The following is a 19,501-nucleotide window of genomic DNA, read 5'->3' on the forward strand; positions in this document are numbered from 1 at the left end:
GGTAATATGTTCCATTAGAAGAAACCTTCTTCTACCTGAATTAGATGCATCGTTAGTCTCTTTTCTCGATTGTTTTCTCAATTTCTCATATTTTGGTTGTTTCTTTCGTTGTGTGCATTTTGGGGTATACAAGATTACTATGAAACTCTAGCGTTGGCGGTAGAATATACAAAGTAATTGTTGGTCTTGGGCACCGAAAGGTCGTATTTTATATTTTTATTATATATTTTATTCTTTTGTTGCCAACCGTTCATTCTGATTTCCATTTTATATTATAATGGTAAAGCTTGTATAGTGGCAACTAGCATGCGAATAATCAAATTTCTAATGTAAGTGATTTATGAAGGAAAGGAATCCAAAGCACAAATGTTTCTCCTTTTGGGAATAAGAACAAGGAAAAAGAAAAATTGAAATGAAACTGCTAGGGAAATCACAAAACTATATGCATTATTCATTAACGCAAGCTTTTGCACATCCCTGTGTCATGTCACGAACCTTGAACAGTTTGGTAGCGTTTGTTTTGAGATATTGATACAGAGACTAAGTATCATGTTTGTTGGTTTAGAGATTGATACTAAAATTTCTGTCTCTGTCCCAAAATTTCAATATTTCAATACCTCCAAAAAATAGGGACATAAGGGATTAAAATTTTTAGAGATGGAGGCTGAAATTTTAATAACATTTTATACCTAAAATACCTTTATTTCAATTAATTAATTCTAATTTTACTTTTGTACAACTTAAATTAAAATTTTATTCTTGTTTCAATTTCTGTCTCTTACTTTACACCAAACAGAATACTGAGATTTATTTTAATCTCTGTCTCTTAGTCTCTATTTCTCAATCTCAGTCTTTCCACCAAATGCTAAGATTACGAGTTTTTTTGTCTTGGCTGTCCTATAAATTTCTTGTACATTAAAAACCCTAGTCCTCAAATCTAGCATATACATATCTGGAGCTGAGATTCTTTGAACCGAATTATGATAATAACAGATGATGTTAACGTTATCTAAAGAAACTTGTGCAATTCTAATCTTGAAGATTTTGATACTGCGGAGGGATTGGATTCAATTATCTTAATTGTTTTTGGATGCTGGTCAAACCTCAATAAGAAACTTAGATAGTGATCAACCTACGATGTAATATTATAACTATGCTTCTTAGAATATAATTCCATCCCCATCTTATTTATAAAGAGAAATATTAGGTGGTTAACTAAAAACGTTGATTTTGCAGTATTCTCCTCTATTAAATTGATCGTATTTGCCATTTGCCAACAGTTGGCCTTTTGCTTTATAGAAGGGCCGGTACTGGTTGTCTAGTGGTTCATAGTTTATATGAGTTAATATCATTGAAATTTGAAGTGGGATTTAATTTGATCTTGAAATTTTTAATAGACTCAAATTAGATTTCGAAATTTAAAATCGTAACTCACCTTAATCTTTAAGCCAATCTCCGTTAATGACATATTGATTCGGTACATTAATTTGTTGCGACTTGGATTTCTTTGTGAGGACCGCAAAATTTTCAAATTGAGTTTGCTATTGTCATCTTTTGTAAGGATATTGGAGAGTTAATTAAGCTTTTAGGAAATTTAATAGGTCTTGGTCACATGAAATTTAGGCGAGGAGTTCAAATCTTAATAAATTTAACATGCAAAATCAACACAATTTATGGAAAGTAGCTCAAGAGTTAACGTGAGTTTCTATTGTAAATTTTGGGAGCCAAATTAAGTTAATCATAATTTAGTCACAAAAAAAGTCAATGTAATTTTAAGAGTCAATCTAAATTTGACTTCAAATTTTGAAGGTGAAATTGAATATTAACTCTAGGTTATACATTAGGACTTTAACCTAAAGTCCAGTAAAAAAAACTAAAGTAAATTAGCTCATTCCCAAAGAAAACTTAATCAGGTAAAATATTTGACAAGAAAGTTGATTTCGGTCTTTTCCTCGTAGATTATAAAATAGTGGTTCGAGATGAAATCAGGTAAAAATAGTGATTCGATATACTTTAGTTTTTTACTTTTTCTTTAGATGAAAAAACGATTAGGGAAAGAAACTTAAAGCATTAAGACTTGTAAACTGAATGGTAAATGTCACCCATTCTCAAGAAGAGTATTTAAGTGTGGAATTCACCTTACGATTTAACTCGCTTTCATTGATCTAATTCCCATTCTCATTGAATAGTTGGTCTTGTATTATTAGTAGCATTATCCACTGATTACAATAACCAGAGGTTGGGCCATAATTTCGAATAAAATTTTATTTTCAAGAGTTTAGTTAACAAATTCCCTAGACACTTTTGATAAGAGGTCAAATATGAAAAATTCTGTTGAAAAAAATAAATAAAAATATTTACTGTATAATTTTTTTTTATATAAAAATCATCAAAGCTTCTCAAATTGAAAACCTTATCAAATAAATGCTTTTTAACAAAATCCTTACTTTAATTTAATAGTGACTAGTTGCTTATGCTGATCTAAGTACCACAATAATCCATTGAAGATTCCTGATAGGGACGAGGTAACCTCCTTTAGAAGTCACTTCTTTGAGAAATGAAAGCCGCAACAACCATTCCAATTTATTTTTTAATTGAATCTTCGGTGTCCACACGCAACAAGAGGGATTGCTATATACACAACATTATTGTTATTATTGCATATTCCACTTGACTAAGATATTCCTATTCCACATGCTAGTGTAATCTCTACCACCACTCCGTATAGTGTGTGAAAGGTAGGTTTAGATTGTTAGCTAAGATCATAAGATCATGGTTTTAAATAGGAGAATTTTGATGTTGATGATTCATTCTATGATCACCTTTATTATTTTTTTTTATAGGAAACAATAAGGTGAATATATATAGCAAAGTTTGTTTATAATGAAGCAAGGGAAGGAAGAAAGTGATGTAGTTGGATCAAGGACAAAGAGAGTGGTTCCAAGGCCGCCTCCTCCTCCTCCGCTTCCAAAGTTCCGGGGATTCACAAGACCTAGAGTAGAGGAGAGCGTGACGAACCGGGAAATCGCGAGGTTTTGGAGGCAGAAGCGGATCGAGGAGGAGGATCATCTCCTTGCTGCCATCAAGGCAGCAGCAAGACTTCGAGCTCGAAATCTCTCGGTAAGATCATGATCATCCACATGCTTTTTTCCTTTCTTGTTGTATAAGACAACTAAGGAAAAGAGTGATAGAAAATAATCTTAATGTTGCAAACAGAATTGATAATGTTATATGACCGAGTTATTTTGATAACCAAATTCAACTAAATTGGTACAAGAGCTTATTAGTACAATAAAAACCAGTTGAACAAAAAGAAAAAGAGAAAAAAGACGGTTCCTATAATATATTATGAATTGTGATTGTTACTTGGTTCTGTTCCTCTGTCTGACCCTGAAGTTTTTGTTTGCCGTTTTATGTTGAATTCTTTGGACAATGGAGAACAGGAGGAAGATTATCTGAACTTTGAATTGTCCTTGAGGGATGAGAGTGATGAAGGTGACACCAAGAAAAAAATGGTCAAAGGGGTAGCAGTGCCAAATGATTGCAGAAAACAAGACAAGGAAGTGCGTGTTGGAATAAAGGATTGGTTAGTAAATTCCCTCTTACTATAGAATTATTTTATAAGATATTTTATTTTATTTTATTTTTTAAGTTAGGAATGAGATTCGAATCCGAGACCTTTAAATAAGAATAAAGAAATTATATCATTTGAGTTATAACTTGTTGAAAAAATATTTTATTAATTTGCTTTGCAGTTATTTGTACATTAGACCGAATTAGTACATTTATTGTTATTTATTTTGTAGTTGTTTTGAAATTTGCAGGTGGACAAAAAGCAAGTATGCTTATTTGAACCAACCAGCCATAGATTCCATGGATCCTTCCAAGAAACGAATTTCATCAACTTATGTTCCCAATTATATATCTTACAGTCCCAAGGCTTTGTACCCTACAGCTATTGGCGCATTTTAAGCCATATAGGTGTCTTAAGATGTATTTCAATCTGATTAATATCATCATTATTGATGTAATGGTAATGTTTCGTTTGTTTTGTTATTAAAATGTCAACGTGTTCATCTTTCGATTCATTTCTACTGTCTAGTGGTTTGAGATTAGGAGAAAAGAAAAAAAAAGGAAAGAATCTGGAAACTATGTACATGTAAAGTCATTGTATTGTTCCGCTTCCTGGTTATTCACCAGTGATTATTGAATGACGAAGGTCTTGTTACTTATTTAATCGTATTTATTAGAAATTATTGAATGATGAAATTATTAACACCAGGGCGCAGGGCGCTTATATGTGTTTATTTATAAATTTGGATCCTCTAAAGTTTGAATTTCACTTTAAAAAGTAAAGTGTAATTTTCTATCTTTGAATAATTTTTCTTTTATATTTATTATTGGCTTTACTTATAAAATTAATGGTAAGAGATCACACTTTACTCTTTAAAATGAAATTCAAACTTTAGAGAATCCAAATCTTTCATTTATATATCGCTGGAGGAAATTCTTAACTACTATAGGTGCAAGTTATAACTCTTAAAAAAATAAGACACTTGTTAGTAAAAATCTTAAAAAAATATATTAATAGTTTTAAATTATCTTTGTAATTTTTTTTTAATTTACGAACAAAGAATTTTATTTTTTTAATGTTTTCATAATATATTTAATTTTTTTATTAGAAATTTGATGAATTTTCTTTTCACCTAACGTTACTGTAAAAATCCATATTGTTCATCTTAAAAACTTTAAATTTAAGAATAAAAATATGCTAAAAAAATAAAATCATTTTTTTTTCTATTCTCTTTGATTTTTTCAAAGCCTTTCGTTTCTATTCTATCAGAACTCAAAAACACATTCTAAATTGCTAAGAACGTAGTAGAATTAACTAAAAATACTAGAATAACTTGTAATTTAACATAAATACCTATAAGTTTTCTTAATTATAAAATTAATAATAATATTAGATATACACTAAAATCAATTAATAAAATTAATTAATAATATAAAATATATATTAAAATATAAAATATATATTAAAAATAAATTAAATTATATAAATATACAATAATTAATTTTTAGTGTGTGGATAATATTTTTGTAAAATTAAACTAAGTTGGAAAGAAAGTAATTTTCCTTTTTTTATTTTTTCTGTAAAAAATCCTAACCAATCAAGTCATCTCATTGCTTTTTCATTAGGAAAAATTATTTATTTTATCACTTTATCCCAAAAGAGATCAATGATATTTAATATTTAGACAGCTCAACTCCAATTTAATAATGCACCAAAAATCAAAGTGACATGCAATTTTTCCAAAATCCAAAAATTCCCTTCACAACAAACAACCTTAGGTAGAAGAAGTAGGACTCGGCTGAATTTTTGAAGCGTAGAAGAAGAAAAATAGAAAAATAAGAAATAAATAGATAAAAAAAAAAAAACGCCAGCCACCGTTGCTGCCACTACAACAACAACCAAGTCATCACTCTTCTTCTTCTTGTCTGAGAGATTCGTTCAAAATTCTTCAGATCTTGTTGTTGTTATTCACAGTATCATCAGATCCAAATCTTGAACCCCGTTTTCAACAATGGCGAAGGGCAAGTACTCTCGCTTGCAGCCTCGGAAGTCATCGTCGTCGACGCTGATGCTCTCGCTGCTTGTGGCCTTCACCTTCGTCGTTCTCATCCTTCTCGCTCTCGGAATCCTCTCCATTCCTTCTCCCTCGCGTTCGCGTTTTCCAAAGCCTAACGATCTCACCTCCATCGCTCACAACACTCGAGACAGGTAAATTTCCGTAATTGCCCCTCTCCTATTTCGATTCTCTTTCGTTTCTATCTTAATTTGTTTTCAAATTTTGATTTTTCTCCCTCTTTGTCATTTTTTTCGGTTCTTTTGAGCAGAAGCGGTGGTTCTGAAGATGATAACGGAGAACAGTGGGTTGAAGTCGTTTCCTGGGAGCCTCGAGCTTTTGTTTATCATAATTTCCTGGTCAGTTGAAAACTTCTTCTCTTAATTATAATTGCTTTCTGTTTTCAAGTTCAATTGTGCATGAGATCATGGAAATCGTGTGTGGAACTTTTTTCTTTTTAAAATAAAATAAAATTTGGGTGGTTCCTGAGCTTGATGTTGTACTAGGAATCAGGATTTGTGAATCAGAAATGAGTTTGCCTTTAACTTTTAATATTCTCCTGCATTTATGCGAGGTCAAGCAATTGTTGAAATTTTGTGGTATTATGATTTGATCTCTAGTTACTGGTAGCTCATGTTGATGAATCCTCCTTTCTTTTGTTACATTTTCAATTCGAAGATTAGGATAATCACCCAAAATTGTGTTTCTGTTTTCTTTGGCTGCATGATGATGATTGATAGCGGCATTCAGATTAGTATGTTACGGTTTGCTTGTGAGCTTTACATGATGCAATGACATTGTGTTTAAATCCTGGTTGATGTTCATGTTTTTTGGGAGCATTAATTTGATGGATTGTATTGTTTTCACTTTCCAAATACTGAAATTTAGCTTATTAATCTGAGCAGACCAAAGAGGAATGTGATTATCTAATCAGTATTGCAAAGCCACACATGCAAAAATCGACAGTTGTTGATAGCGAAACTGGAAAAAGTAAAGACAGCAGGTTAGAGTTTTCTCCCCTATCTTTCTCTGTTCACTGTCCTTTGATATTGAAAGTTGTCTCCCGAGACTACCCTTGCTCCTCTTCCGTGATGATAGACCTTACCTTTTCGTATTTCTTTTACATTTAGAGTCCGTACAAGCTCCGGAACTTTTCTGGCCAGAGGACGTGATAAGATTGTGAGGAATATTGAGAAAAAAATTGCTGACTTCACTTTCATACCTGTAGGTAAGTACTCTGTTTTTGTCTTTCTTATGATATATTCTTGTTTGTTGGAAATGACATGCTACCTTTTTTGCCAATTGCTCTGCTATTTCACACATTAAATCCTTACATGAAGTTTTCCCGTTGATATTGGAAACTAATTTCCCATCAAGCAAACAAGATGGAATAATTTTAGTTGACTTTGCAATCTGGTTTTGTGGTCTTTGATCTTAGGTAGTAGCATATTTTTTGTTATATGCTTCACAAAGCATTACTTATACAATGTCTTGCAATGCAGAGCACGGTGAAGGGCTTCAAGTTCTACATTACGAAGTTGGACAGAAGTATGAACCTCACTATGACTACTTTCAGGATGAATTTAACACTAAGAATGGAGGTCAACGCATTGCAACAGTACTGATGTACCTGTAAGTGTCATCAAGTGGTCTCTTCTTAGTTGTTAGCTTCTATTTATCTTCAACATGAGGATATCTGTTCATGCCATATTCCATCTATATTATGATATTACAGTACAGATGTTGAAGAAGGGGGTGAGACAGTGTTCCCGGCTGCCAAGGGGAACTTCAGCTCTCTGCCGTGGTGGAATGAGCTTTCGGATTGTGGTAAAAAAGGACTTTCAATTAAACCAAAGAGGGGGGATGCTTTACTTTTCTGGAGCATGAGGCCGGATGCAACCTTAGATCCATCAAGTCTGCATGGTTAGTTGGTGGTTTTATTATTATGTGTGCTGCTTGATGTGTCAACAAGCTTTCACAAAAGGAGATATATTAACGGAAATTTTCACTTGATAATTTTCCAGGCGGTTGTCCGGTGATTAAGGGTAATAAGTGGTCAAGTACCAAATGGATGCGTGTCAGCGAATACAAAGCTTGAACATACATTACTACAGGTTTTATCTTCTCTTATTGTACTGTTAAAAAATAGTATATTACAATTGAGGCTATACATAAATTCTTTTGTCACTATTGACTTAGATTGAACTCATCAAACAACTCAGTTTTATGATCTTTGTTTGGTTATTACTTAAATAGGGTTCAGTTGTTGGATTGATATGACTTAGAAAGAGTGTCAAAACATTTAGTATGTAGAGCTATTTTGCACAATATTAGTCTATTAATTTACACCAACATCCAATTAGGTGTTATCATATAGACAAGCAATATCTACTATCTAAAACAAAATCACTTTTATCTATGTGGTAACACTTGATTGGATGCAAGTATAAATACTAAGAATTTTATACGGACATCCGTGAAAATTAAACTCTTTCAAAATTGGAAAACCGGTACTTGTGACTGCATTTCCTTGTTTGCAATGTAAAGTTGTATTCATGGCCTAGTGTTTTGTCTTGCATAGCATGATTCTTAGCTATTGCTTTCCAAGTTTCATATGATGCTAGTTGTTGCTCGACCACTCACGTTGATTGATTTATTGTTCAGGTTTCTAAGAGTCCATCATTCCCATATTGTACTACTTTAAAGGCTGAGCTAAAACTCTGCACGATAATACTTGCGGCCTTGAAGGAAATGCTTATAGATGCCGATGTTTCTGTGATTTTGGATGTTCCGTTGTATCCTCAGCTAACTAATTTTTTCCCCCTACATTTTTCATTTATATTAGTAAAAATATAATAATAAAATATAAAAAAGAGTATATACATGTTACAATTTGCATTAGGGGTTTTTGGAGAGAAATGTATCAAACCAATAGATGAGACCAGTGTACCTGCTCTTTCCTCAGAGTTCACTTAACCTTGTGTAGTTATCGTTGTTATTTACTTGTGTTGTTAATTAGCCCTTTACGAGATGCCTTTTCTACATCATTGCACCTTTTCAGTCTAAAAGACTAAAGAGCAGTGTTGAGTTTACCTTTTGAAAATGCTGTCATGATACTGGTAGTTTCCTACCTTTTGTTTTTCCGCTTTTTGTTTTTAATATTAGAGAAGAGTGTATTTATGAAAATGAGAGGTCTATCACACAATTGTGGAGAAGAGTTAGAAGAAATTCGGTAAAAAAAATTTGAGAGTCAAATTTATATTTATGATTTTGTTTTTTATTTTTCGAAGATCAGAAATTTAAGGGTCAGATTTATGTATCTGTAAAATTCTGTAATAAAATCTGACTGTCAAATTTTTTATTTTTATATTAAAAAAAATAACTCAGCTTACCCATAAAAGTGAATAACACACTATACTTATCTATTTCTAAAATAATTAGTCTTGTTTTTCTTTTCCAAAAAAAGAAGAAAAAGAAAAAGAAAAACAAGTTAGGTTGGTTTATACGATTTATAAGATTTAAGTTTTATTATGCCCAGAAATCATAACTACATGGTTGTCTTTTCCCTTTCAATAGGCAAGTATCAATCACTTAATATCTGATACATGTTCCATTAATCTCCTCCACCTGGATATGAATAAGGCCAAACAAAGCAAATATTGATATTCAGATTAATCACTATATAAATATATAGAATTCTTTCCGGTTATTTGAATATGAATAAGGCAATAAGCCAAGGTTAAATGATAACGAAACATATTTGGCAGTCATACACTCTTACCTGAAGGGCGTTGACTAAAATGCAGTTTCATAGTAGCTTTAATTATACGAGACAATAAACCATTTTTTTAAGCTCAACTGCCAAAAGAGAAATTTTTTGAAGGTATTAATTTTTTACGTATATTGAATATTACTTATGAACCTTTCTAATAAACGTTTTCAGTGTATTTATTAATTTTTTATGAAAAAAGGACATTGACGATGACGTGACTAAGAAAACTAATTACTGTAATTTTTGTTGTCCAAATATTTCCTTGTAAGTAGTGATAAATGAAAACTCTCATCCTTTCCCCCCCCCCCCCCCCCCCCCTTTTTTTTTAATTTTGTGAGAGCACTCAGAGCAGTAACAGAACCTAGTAAATATATTTCCAGATATTAAATAAGGTATAACATGAATACAATAAAAATTTCGTTAAATTGTACAGTCGATCAATTGTTCTATCATTTGGTGATTATAAAGTTTTAAAATTGTTAACTAATAAACCATCTCTGAATCTTTTTTTTTTTTGTCAGAAACCATCTCTGAATCTGATAACTATTTTATGAACTATAGGATATGTGGAATTGTGGATTGTTAGACTTCAGTCTCTAGCACTGCATATTTTTCGAGGCACACAAGGTTTATTAACCCCAGAACCCAAAAAAGAAAAAAGGTTTATCAACCCTTCAACTGATGATTCTCTATTTCTCTTGAAAGTAAATGTTCGCCACAACACTCAAACTCTAAAATAAGGAATAAAGACTTCTCCATTCTCAAATAAATATGAGAAATGAAAAGTGACAGCCAATACAACAACCCTTCATCGTTCCTTGGTTTATTGATACAACATTTGATAGCAAGGATTTTTTACCACCTTGGAGGAACCTTTATTTAGACAAAGTTAAAAATCAGTGGTGCGACTGTGTCCTACCAATGCCACCAGCCAACATTGTTTCTTTTAACACCCTTAATGTTTAGCATTGATCAAGTTTCTGATCACATATTGCAAGATGCCTCCATGGCTGAAGTAAGCAAGTTCAACCTGCAATGAAGTGGCTAAAACATCAACCAAGAAAACAGAATGATCAAAGAGTTGCAACAAAAAATGGAAGACCAAATATTACCTCTGTATCGAATCTTAGAGTAGTTGCAAACTTCTTCCCATCATCTGTCACCACTGTGACATCTTGACCAGGTCGGATTTCACTTATGTTCGGAAGATCAATGGTGTACCGCTCACGACCAGTCAATCCAAGACTATCGGCATCCTCCCCGGACTTGAAACATAGAGGGATAATACCCATTCCCACCAAATTACTTCGGTGAATCCTTTCAAAGCTTTTTGATATGACAGCTTTCACACCCTGACAAATGAATATGTCATTAAATTTACCAATAAAAAACACATTTTTTTTTATAGTAGAATGGAATCTAGGAAGTACCAGTAGCATCGGCCCCTTTGCAGCCCAATCACGGGAACTTCCACTTCCATACTCAGCACCAGCTAAAATAATCATATCATGCCCCTCGCTCTTGTATTTCTGAAAATAGATATGATGATCCAACAAGGTTACAAAGAAGTCAACCAAAAAAGGCTTGGGTTAACTACAGTAATCATGAATGAAAAATACACTGGAAATTTTTTGTGTGCTTTCTTTTGACATTTCCAGTCTAAAGCCAAACTGAATTTACTTTCTCTATTTCTCCCCTTTTTTGGTCTTTCAATATAGATGTCGTGCCCATATAATTTGATAGATTCAGGCAGATTGTCAAGAATGTTTTCCAGTCAAAATCAAATCTATCTATCACAGGAATGAGAAGGTATATGACATAGCATCATTATGATGTAAAGAAACATTGCCTCGTGCACCTACTTAGAAGAAAAATTACCATTGCAGCATCAAAGACAGATAACTTCTCCCCAGAAGGAATATGGATTGTTTTTGGTCCAACTTCTCCATTCAAGAGTTTGTTGACGATGCGAATATTAGCAAAAGTTCCTCGTGCCATCACCTCATCGTTACCACGGCGACTTCCATAGGAGTTGAAATCTCGTCTGTCAACCCCACGCTCCATAAGGTATTTGGCAGCAGGACTATCTTTATGTATGCTACCAGCTGGAGAGATGTGGTCAGTCGTAATACTATCCCCAAAATTGAGCAAACAGTAAGCATTCTTCACTCCGTGTCCACCGGGTGGAGACATGGTCATGTTCTTAAAGTAAGGTGGCTCATGAATATATGTTGATGAAGGGTCCCAGGAATAAAGAGTGCCAGTGGGAACAGAGAGATTATTCCACATGGGATTGCCCTTGGTGATCGCATTATATGTTTCCCTAAACATATCTGGCAGCACACTTGATTGTACAACCTGAAAATTGGACAAATAAGAACCATCACCTTTATACAATGAATTTGTACTGATATCCAAAAGTGATAGCTAACACAATAGGCTACTTACACTTGCAATTTCTTCACTGGATGGCCAAATATCCTTGAAGAATATCCTCTCTCCATCCTTGGTTATTCCAATAGGTTCAGTTTCAAAGTCAATGTCAACCTGCAGAATGTGTCCAGTTTAGAAAGTCCAACATAGAAGGAAAGACCTAATTTGGCATTAAAAGCAGGCCTGAACTCAATTCGCAAGAGACATACTGTGCCAGCAAGTGCATAGGCAACAACAAGAGGAGGCGAAGCAAGATAATTAGCCCTTGTTAATGGATGAACTCGGCCCTCAAAGTTCCTATTTCCAGACAAGACAGCTGCAGCTACAATATCTGGAATGTTCAGAAAATCAATGTTTAGGTCACCTAAGATTCCTTGACGAATACAAAGAGAATATCTGCTTACAAAAAAAATGTGTACCATTTTCAGTAATTGCAGAAGCCACAGCTTCATTAATATCCCCTGAATTACCAATGCATGTGGTGCATCCATACCCAACTATATGAAAACCTAGCTGGTTCAAATACTTCTGCAAGCCACTGAAGGTGAAATGTAATAGAAGTGTTTCAGCCACAGTAAGCTTGATGTTATTGCCGGTGTGTCACAGTATGTCACAGTTAATATACTTCGCATATTCTAAACATACCTCCTCTCTATATATTTAGTTACAACACCGGAACCTGGAGCAAGACTTGTTTTAATCCATGGCTTCACCTAATAGTCAAAATCAGATTATGAAACAATGGCAATCAATTAGTACCCAACAAATTATCCAGAAAAAAAAATGATGGATAAAAAAAAGGAAGAAACTGCAAATATGCAATGTATTCTTAGAAGGGGGAAAAAATCAATAATCACCCTTAAAAACAAAAACAAGCCTAAGACAGTTGCTTAGTTAATTTCAACTTTATTCAGAAAGAGGAAAGAAACAAGAACAAATGATGCACCAAGCCTGCAATTCCAGGACAACCACCATGTGCTTTTACTGCTTTAGTCATTTGTTTGGGGGGATAGGGAGTGCAATTTGGGTGCATTCAACAATATTAAAAAAAGATATAAAAGCAATCATACAATAAACATATAATCCTGATCATGTAGCCCAACTACAGTACATGCATATGATTATCAAGTTAAATCTTAAAACTTCATGACACAGGTAACAAAAAAGCAGAGACATTGACAAACCTCCAATCCCAAGTCACATGCTTTCTTTGCAACCAGTGCAGCTCCAAGCATTACATAAGGGTTTGAGGTATTTGTACAGCTGGTGATAGCAGCTATAACAACATCCCCATGCCTAAGATGTGCTTTTGTCCCATTGAATGTGAACTCTGCAACCTTATTTTGAGATTCTGTTGGTATGGCAAAACCCTGTAACAGTGCAATATACAGATCAAAAGACCATAAAAATAAATAAAGGCAAAAAAAAAATATCAAAAGCAGATAACTAGGATGAGTATATAATCATACAAACTACTGATCTGTATATAGCTGTTGACAAAATTATATCCATGGTTCAAGCAGCATACCTTAAACCCAACTTTATTGTTGAGGCAGGCATGCCAATCTACCTTCATTTCTTTCAAAGGGACACGATCATGAGGCCTGAAAAGATTTAAAGCAATGATTAAACTATGTAAAAACTAGAAAATGAAAACATGATTTTATTTTAGTCTGAATTATGTCAGCTCCCTATTAATTTACACTTACTATAAAAGCCTTTCCACACGTATGTCTTTTTATACCCTCAAAATAACCAAAATTAACTCCAAACTGTGATCAGACGTTACACATTTGTTGAAGTATCTTATGGAATTCTGGTCAATTTTAAACATTGATTCAGCTGCACAAATTGAATGTTTCTTCGCTTTTTCTCAATATATAGTTGAACAAGGGAATGAATGACACTTTCAGCAAATCATGATAGAATTTTGGAAGCATGTGTGTTTGAGAAAGACAGAAGTGTTATGTAGGTTTTCAAAATAGAGTGGAGGCATGTGTATAAAATGCATACAATAACGGCAGGAGCATTTTACCCTTACATTTAACTGGAAAACATGATTCCACATTACCTCTTTGGACCTGAGACACAAGGTTCTACATCCTCAAGTTTGAGCTCCAAATATGATGAGTACACTCTCTCCACTTGAGGCTGCATGAAATAAAAATCACAAGTCAAACGAGGCCCTTCCGAACCACTGAGACATAACTATTCCAAAAAACACATGCAGGAAGCATAGTACCTCATTGTAGTCCACAAACATCTTATTGGCTCGTAAATAGGATTCTATCATGGAAACCTGCAAGGGAGATATGTAAGCAAATGTAGACAACAAAAGTAGCATGATGTAAGTGTTAACTTACAGTTTCATCACTTCTTCCTGTCAACTTCAGATATTGCAAAGTGACATGATCAACAGGAAAGAAGCCCATGGTTGCACCATATTCAGGAGACATGTTTGCTATGGTGGCACGATCTGCCAAAGGTAGCTCACTCATGCCTTCCCCTGCATAAGAAAGGTAAAAAAAAAAACAATTATTTAAGGGAAGATTAATCAGGCAGGCAGGTCGTGCTATGAAGGACCAAGAAAAAAATCATAGCATCATTTGCATAAGTTAAGACTTGCCGTAAAACTCCACAAACTTGCCAACAACCCCGTGTTTCCTTAGCATTTGAGTAACAGTCAACACCAAATCAGTAGCCGTCACGCCACTTCGTAGTTTTCCTAATAATTTAAATCCAACAACACCTGGTAGGACCATGCTCATGGGCTGCAAAGACATTGAGAGATAAATAAATAATCTAATAACATCTTAACACCCAAATAATCAATTAACATGCTTGCTGCAAATAATCCACAGAAAAACTAATTGAATATACTCAATAAATTAACTCCATCGCGCTACTATTTAAAAGAATTTCATGGATTTCCATAACAAATGACAAATCTACATGTTCTTTTACCTGGCCGAGCATAGCAGCTTCTGCTTCAATTCCACCAACTCCCCACCCAGCAACACCCAAGCCATCAATCATAGTTGTGTGTGAATCAGTTCCCACAACACTGTCTGGATAAAGCACACCATTCGTGTTGAACACCACTCTACCGAGGTATTCTAAATTGACCTACACAAATTGAGTTGTAAAATTTAATTTAGGAGACAAACTATTATAAACTGCATTAAGAATCATGTGAGTTTTCCTTGCCACAGATAAAAACCTTCAGAGAGTAAATGTTACAGAATTAGGTCAAATATACATCTATAACAGTGGGGATTTGAATGAGGCACTGACCTGGTGAACTATTCCTGATCCGGGAGGAACAACAAGCATGTTATTGAATGCAGTTGAACCCCACTTGAGGAAACCAAATCTTTCCTTGTTCCTCTGAAATTCAAGTTCCATATTTGCCTGAACAGCATTTTCTGATCTCGCAACATCAACCTGAACTGAGTGATCAATGACAAGATCTACTGGTACCTGAAGGGAAACAATTATGAAATCGTTAGAGTTGAAGTACCTAGACACATAATAATAATTTAAAAAAAAAATCAATATTAGTCTCAACCAATTAATGTGCTCAAGCATACTGCTTACCAAGGGATTAATTCTATTAGAATCGCCACCAAGCTTGTTCATTGCGTCTCGCATGCAAGCAAGATCAACAACAGCAGGCACACCAGTAAAATCCTGATATTGACATGAAAAGCTCATTGAATACCACAAAAAGTTTGCTCAATTCAAATACTAATAAAAACAACATCCATTATATCTTCATGGCTTCACGGTACTTACCTGCAGCAGCACTCTAGCCGGCTTGAATGGAATTTCCACCTGTTTGGGAGCAGAATTCTCCCAATCAATAATTTTTTCAACGTCATGCTTCTTAACTTGAAACTCATCACAGTTACGAATCGCAGATTCCAAAAGTATCCTGATAGAGTAAGGAAGTTTATCTGCGAGGCAAACACAAAAAAACAGTCACCATCAAATTCTGTAATCACTCGAAATCAGATTTCAAGTAATCAATCGTCAAATGATATCACTACATTACGTCTCACACTCAGATTTCTTCCCTCCAGATCCAATCCAATTAACAACAATAAAACAACAACGGATCTCATAGAAGATGAATCATTGAATCCAGATTTCTTTTTTCAATATTAGTTAGTAATAACATCTACTGAGACCGTAATCCCTAAAAATAACAATAACAACTGCTAAGTTTTCAACATACTGCGTTATTTCCAATCAAGGAAAAAAAATATCAGCGAAAATTGGAAAAACAAAAAACTAACCAATTCTTGGATCATTAAGAGCTGGCAAGCTAAAGTAGCTTCCGAAGTCACCAGCACCACCAGGCTTCTGAAGCGTCTTCAGAATGCTCTGGAAGGGGTTTGCAGTCGCCGCTGCAACAACGAACCAACCAATCAAATTTGTCAAAAAGAAAAGAGAAGAAATACATGAAAAGCATGAATGATAAGAAGTGAAAGTGAAGGAGTATGTATTGTGTTACCCATAGTCTCTGAATGTAGCTATGAGATTATGGATCGATCAAACGAGAAGGAGAGGGAGTAGGTGAAGCGAGAAGCGAAGACAGATATGAATTGATAAAGAGAAGTGAAACAAAGTGGAGCGTGCTATTCTGGTATTGTCCTAATATAAAAATAAAAAGAAAATAAAAAATTTAAATTAGTATGTATAAATTAAATATATTATATTTAAATTATTTGTTTACTATTGATTTGATTATTTTAATACGACAAGTTTAACTATTTTCATAATTTATTATTTAATTAAAATAATTAAAAAGTATAAAGATTCTGTTCTGTTAATTTAAGTATTGGATTAGTTGTCGTCACAGTGTGCTTGAGAATTCGAGATCCGTTGATGTGTCATATGTTATGAGCGTATATTCAAGCTTGATCCTCCTTCCCTCGCACGTAATATTCTTACTCTCTTCCTCCTCCATGTTCCATATTCCATATTCACCACGTCAAATCAAATCAAAATGAAAAATATCTCGTAGTTTTAAACAAAGATTTTTATTGTTTGGGTTTTTTCTACCTAATAAGTTTGTGAATTTGTCGACTATACAAAAATGGAAGTTTTATATAAGGAAATTACGTTCTGTAGGACTTCACTATTATTAAAATATTAGATTCTATTACTTTCATTTTTATTTTTATTAATTTTTTAAATTTTGAATTTTATATATTTAAAAAAAACAGATAAATTAGTTCTTGACTTAATTTATTCCATATTTGAAAAAGAACATATTTATTAATAAATATTATTATAAATAATTCTACTGAAATTAAAAATTAAAAAAAAAGTATGTTATAATTTATAAACAAGTTTAATCACCCGTGCCATGCACGTGATAAGATTAAAATTATAATTTTAAGTTGTTATGTTAAATTTCATTTTAATTATAATAATTTAATTAATAAAAAAATCATATTGTATGCGTTGTTTTTTTTTCTTAATATAGTGTTAATTGTATTAATTATAAAATAGTTATTTAATCTACTTTTTTTCAATAAATCAGGCATATATACTCGATATGACCATAAATAATTTAGTAATACTTAAATCTACCAACAAATTTTTATATGTTGGTATACTGTGAAGTTAAAAAATATCAAAATCAGCTCAAAATGAAGAACAAATTAATAGGGAATCCTAATGCAGAAAGTTTTGTAATAAACAATAAATAATTTAAACCTACTGAATAACAATTCAATGCTATCCTTTAATACCTGCAAAATATATATATGAAACAACACTGTATCAATGTTTGTATATAAAATTATATGATTAACGTAATTATAAAATTGTTTGTCAAGAGAATAAAATTATACGAATTTTTATGATAATTTTAATATTCTCAAACTATTAATGTACAATAAGAATTCATCTATTAGTTCCTAGAATTTCTAAATTTTTTTAAGTGATAGTAATAAATTTTAATAAATAAATAGATTTAGTAAGACATTTTGTTATTACCTTTTTATTATAGGCCTCTCAAAAACTTCTCTATATACCACATTCATCGTGCAGTAATTTCCAAGTGTATTAACCCGTACCATGCACGTGATAAGATTAAAATTATAATTTTAAATTATTTTATTAAGATTAATTTAAATTATAATAATTTGATTAATAAAAATATAACATGTTATGTATTATTTGTTTTTTCTTAAGCTAGTGTTAAATATATTAACTCTAAATAGTTATTAATTAGTTTTAGTAATCTACTTTCTTCAATAAATCAACCACATATACTCAATGTGACCATAAATAACTTAATAATACTTAGACCCACCAACAAATTTTTATATGTTATTTTACTGTCAAATAAGAACATATCAAAATTAGCTCAAAATAAATAATAAATTATTAGAGAATTCTAATGCATAAAATTCTCTAATAAACAATGAATAATTTAAATCTACTAAAAAAGAACTCGACACTTTTCTTTGATACTTGCAAAACATATACCTAAAATAATATTATATCAATGTTAGTATACAGTTTTACAATCATCGATCGTATTTACTATACATGACTCATTCTTAAAATTTATTATATACACGTGTGCAGTCGGAAGATAAATTACTGGACTTTATTTTATTTTTCTAAATTATTATAATTATGCATTATTCATTAAATACTAATTGTAATATTGTAATATAATTATAATAAAGATATTTTTTCTAAAATAAATTTAGAAGAGAGAATAGTACTTTCATTTTGGAGGGAAAATGAATTCATGAGAAATTGACACCTCAATTTTATTAGTTGATAATGTATTAAATATTGATTTTATATAATTATAATAAAAATATTTCTCTAAATTAGTATAATCATGCATTATTTATTAAATGTAAATTGTAATATAATTATAATAAATATATTTTTTAAAATAAATTTAGAAAAAAATAGTGATTTTATTTTAGAGAAAAAATAAATTCATGAGGAATTAACGGCCACTTTTATTAGTTGGAAAAAAATCCAGTTTTAGTATATTTTGTCATTATTATACATTTTTCTCTAATCATATATCCACTATTTTCTTTTCTTTGTTTCAGCATTTTGAACCTGGGTTTAACTTCTCGTAGTTCTCGCTTCTCAATCATTCTATTAGATGTAGTTGATAACTATTGAAATTCTTTGATTAATATAGGAGAAAAATATATTATTATATGATAGAATTAATATGAGTATATTTTATTATTAAATAAACAAAGTTAATATAAAATAAAATTATACATAAAAAAAACAAAGAAAATAAAATTAAAATAGCAAAAGTGATAAAAAGATTATTTTTATAATTTTGTTTTATCATTTTTATGTATAGAAGATTAGAAAATAGTAAACTTTTAACTAAATTAATTTATATTTGTTGTATTCAATTTAAATAAGTAATAAATTATCTTATTTTAATTTATTCCTTAAATTTATATATCATAAAAATTAAATCAAATAATTAATATACATAATTTTAAATTATGTGATACTTAAATATCTATTCAAATCAATTAGTTGATATAATTAATTCATCATAATGAATTGATTTTAATGAGTTAAACAAAATAATACAGAAGCATGCTACGTTGATTCTATCATTAAAGATAAAAATTCGATTTTTATATGATAGGATAGA

At 31.8% G+C, this 19,501-nt stretch overlaps 3 protein-coding genes across 3 annotated transcripts; 2 read left to right on the forward strand and 1 right to left on the reverse strand.

Annotated features, from left to right (window-relative positions):
• Positions 1–2,415: 2,415 nt before the first annotated feature.
• Positions 2,416–4,232, forward strand: LOC112800305 (uncharacterized). Its single transcript, XM_025842516.2, has 4 exons — positions 2,416–2,738; positions 2,844–3,120; positions 3,444–3,586; positions 3,825–4,232. The coding sequence occupies exons 2-4, from the start codon at positions 2,884–2,886 to the stop codon at positions 3,970–3,972; spliced, it is 528 nt and encodes a 175-aa protein (XP_025698301.1). The 5' UTR covers positions 2,416–2,738; positions 2,844–2,883; the 3' UTR covers positions 3,973–4,232.
• Positions 4,233–5,242: 1,010 nt separating this feature from the next.
• On the forward strand, positions 5,243–8,730 carry LOC112800304 (probable prolyl 4-hydroxylase 3). The gene is made up of 8 exons (XM_025842515.3): positions 5,243–5,782; positions 5,899–5,986; positions 6,533–6,630; positions 6,758–6,855; positions 7,130–7,259; positions 7,363–7,550; positions 7,652–7,741; positions 8,292–8,730. The coding sequence occupies exons 1-7, from the start codon at positions 5,586–5,588 to the stop codon at positions 7,723–7,725; spliced, it is 873 nt and encodes a 290-aa protein (XP_025698300.1). The 5' UTR covers positions 5,243–5,585; the 3' UTR covers positions 7,726–7,741; positions 8,292–8,730.
• Positions 8,731–10,061: 1,331 nt separating this feature from the next.
• LOC112800303 (aconitate hydratase 1) lies at positions 10,062–16,835 on the reverse strand. Its single transcript, XM_025842514.3, has 21 exons — positions 16,695–16,835; positions 16,349–16,488; positions 16,131–16,241; positions 15,628–15,788; positions 15,430–15,522; positions 15,127–15,312; positions 14,797–14,958; positions 14,459–14,603; positions 14,196–14,338; positions 14,075–14,131; positions 13,904–13,983; positions 13,361–13,436; positions 13,017–13,202; positions 12,478–12,545; positions 12,252–12,370; positions 12,042–12,163; positions 11,848–11,946; positions 11,278–11,757; positions 10,830–10,928; positions 10,512–10,751; positions 10,062–10,429 (listed from the first exon to the last, which is right to left on the reverse strand). Exons 2-21 carry the CDS (start codon positions 16,350–16,352, stop codon positions 10,355–10,357), a joined length of 2,706 nt encoding a protein of 901 aa, XP_025698299.1. The 5' UTR covers positions 16,353–16,488; positions 16,695–16,835; the 3' UTR covers positions 10,062–10,354.
• Between the last annotated feature and the right edge of the window lie 2,666 nt (positions 16,836–19,501).

The sequence above is a fragment of the Arachis hypogaea genome, chromosome 5, assembly GCF_003086295.3.
Source record: "Arachis hypogaea cultivar Tifrunner chromosome 5, arahy.Tifrunner.gnm2.J5K5, whole genome shotgun sequence".
In the NCBI taxonomy this organism is placed as follows: Eukaryota; Viridiplantae; Streptophyta; class Magnoliopsida; order Fabales; family Fabaceae; genus Arachis; species Arachis hypogaea.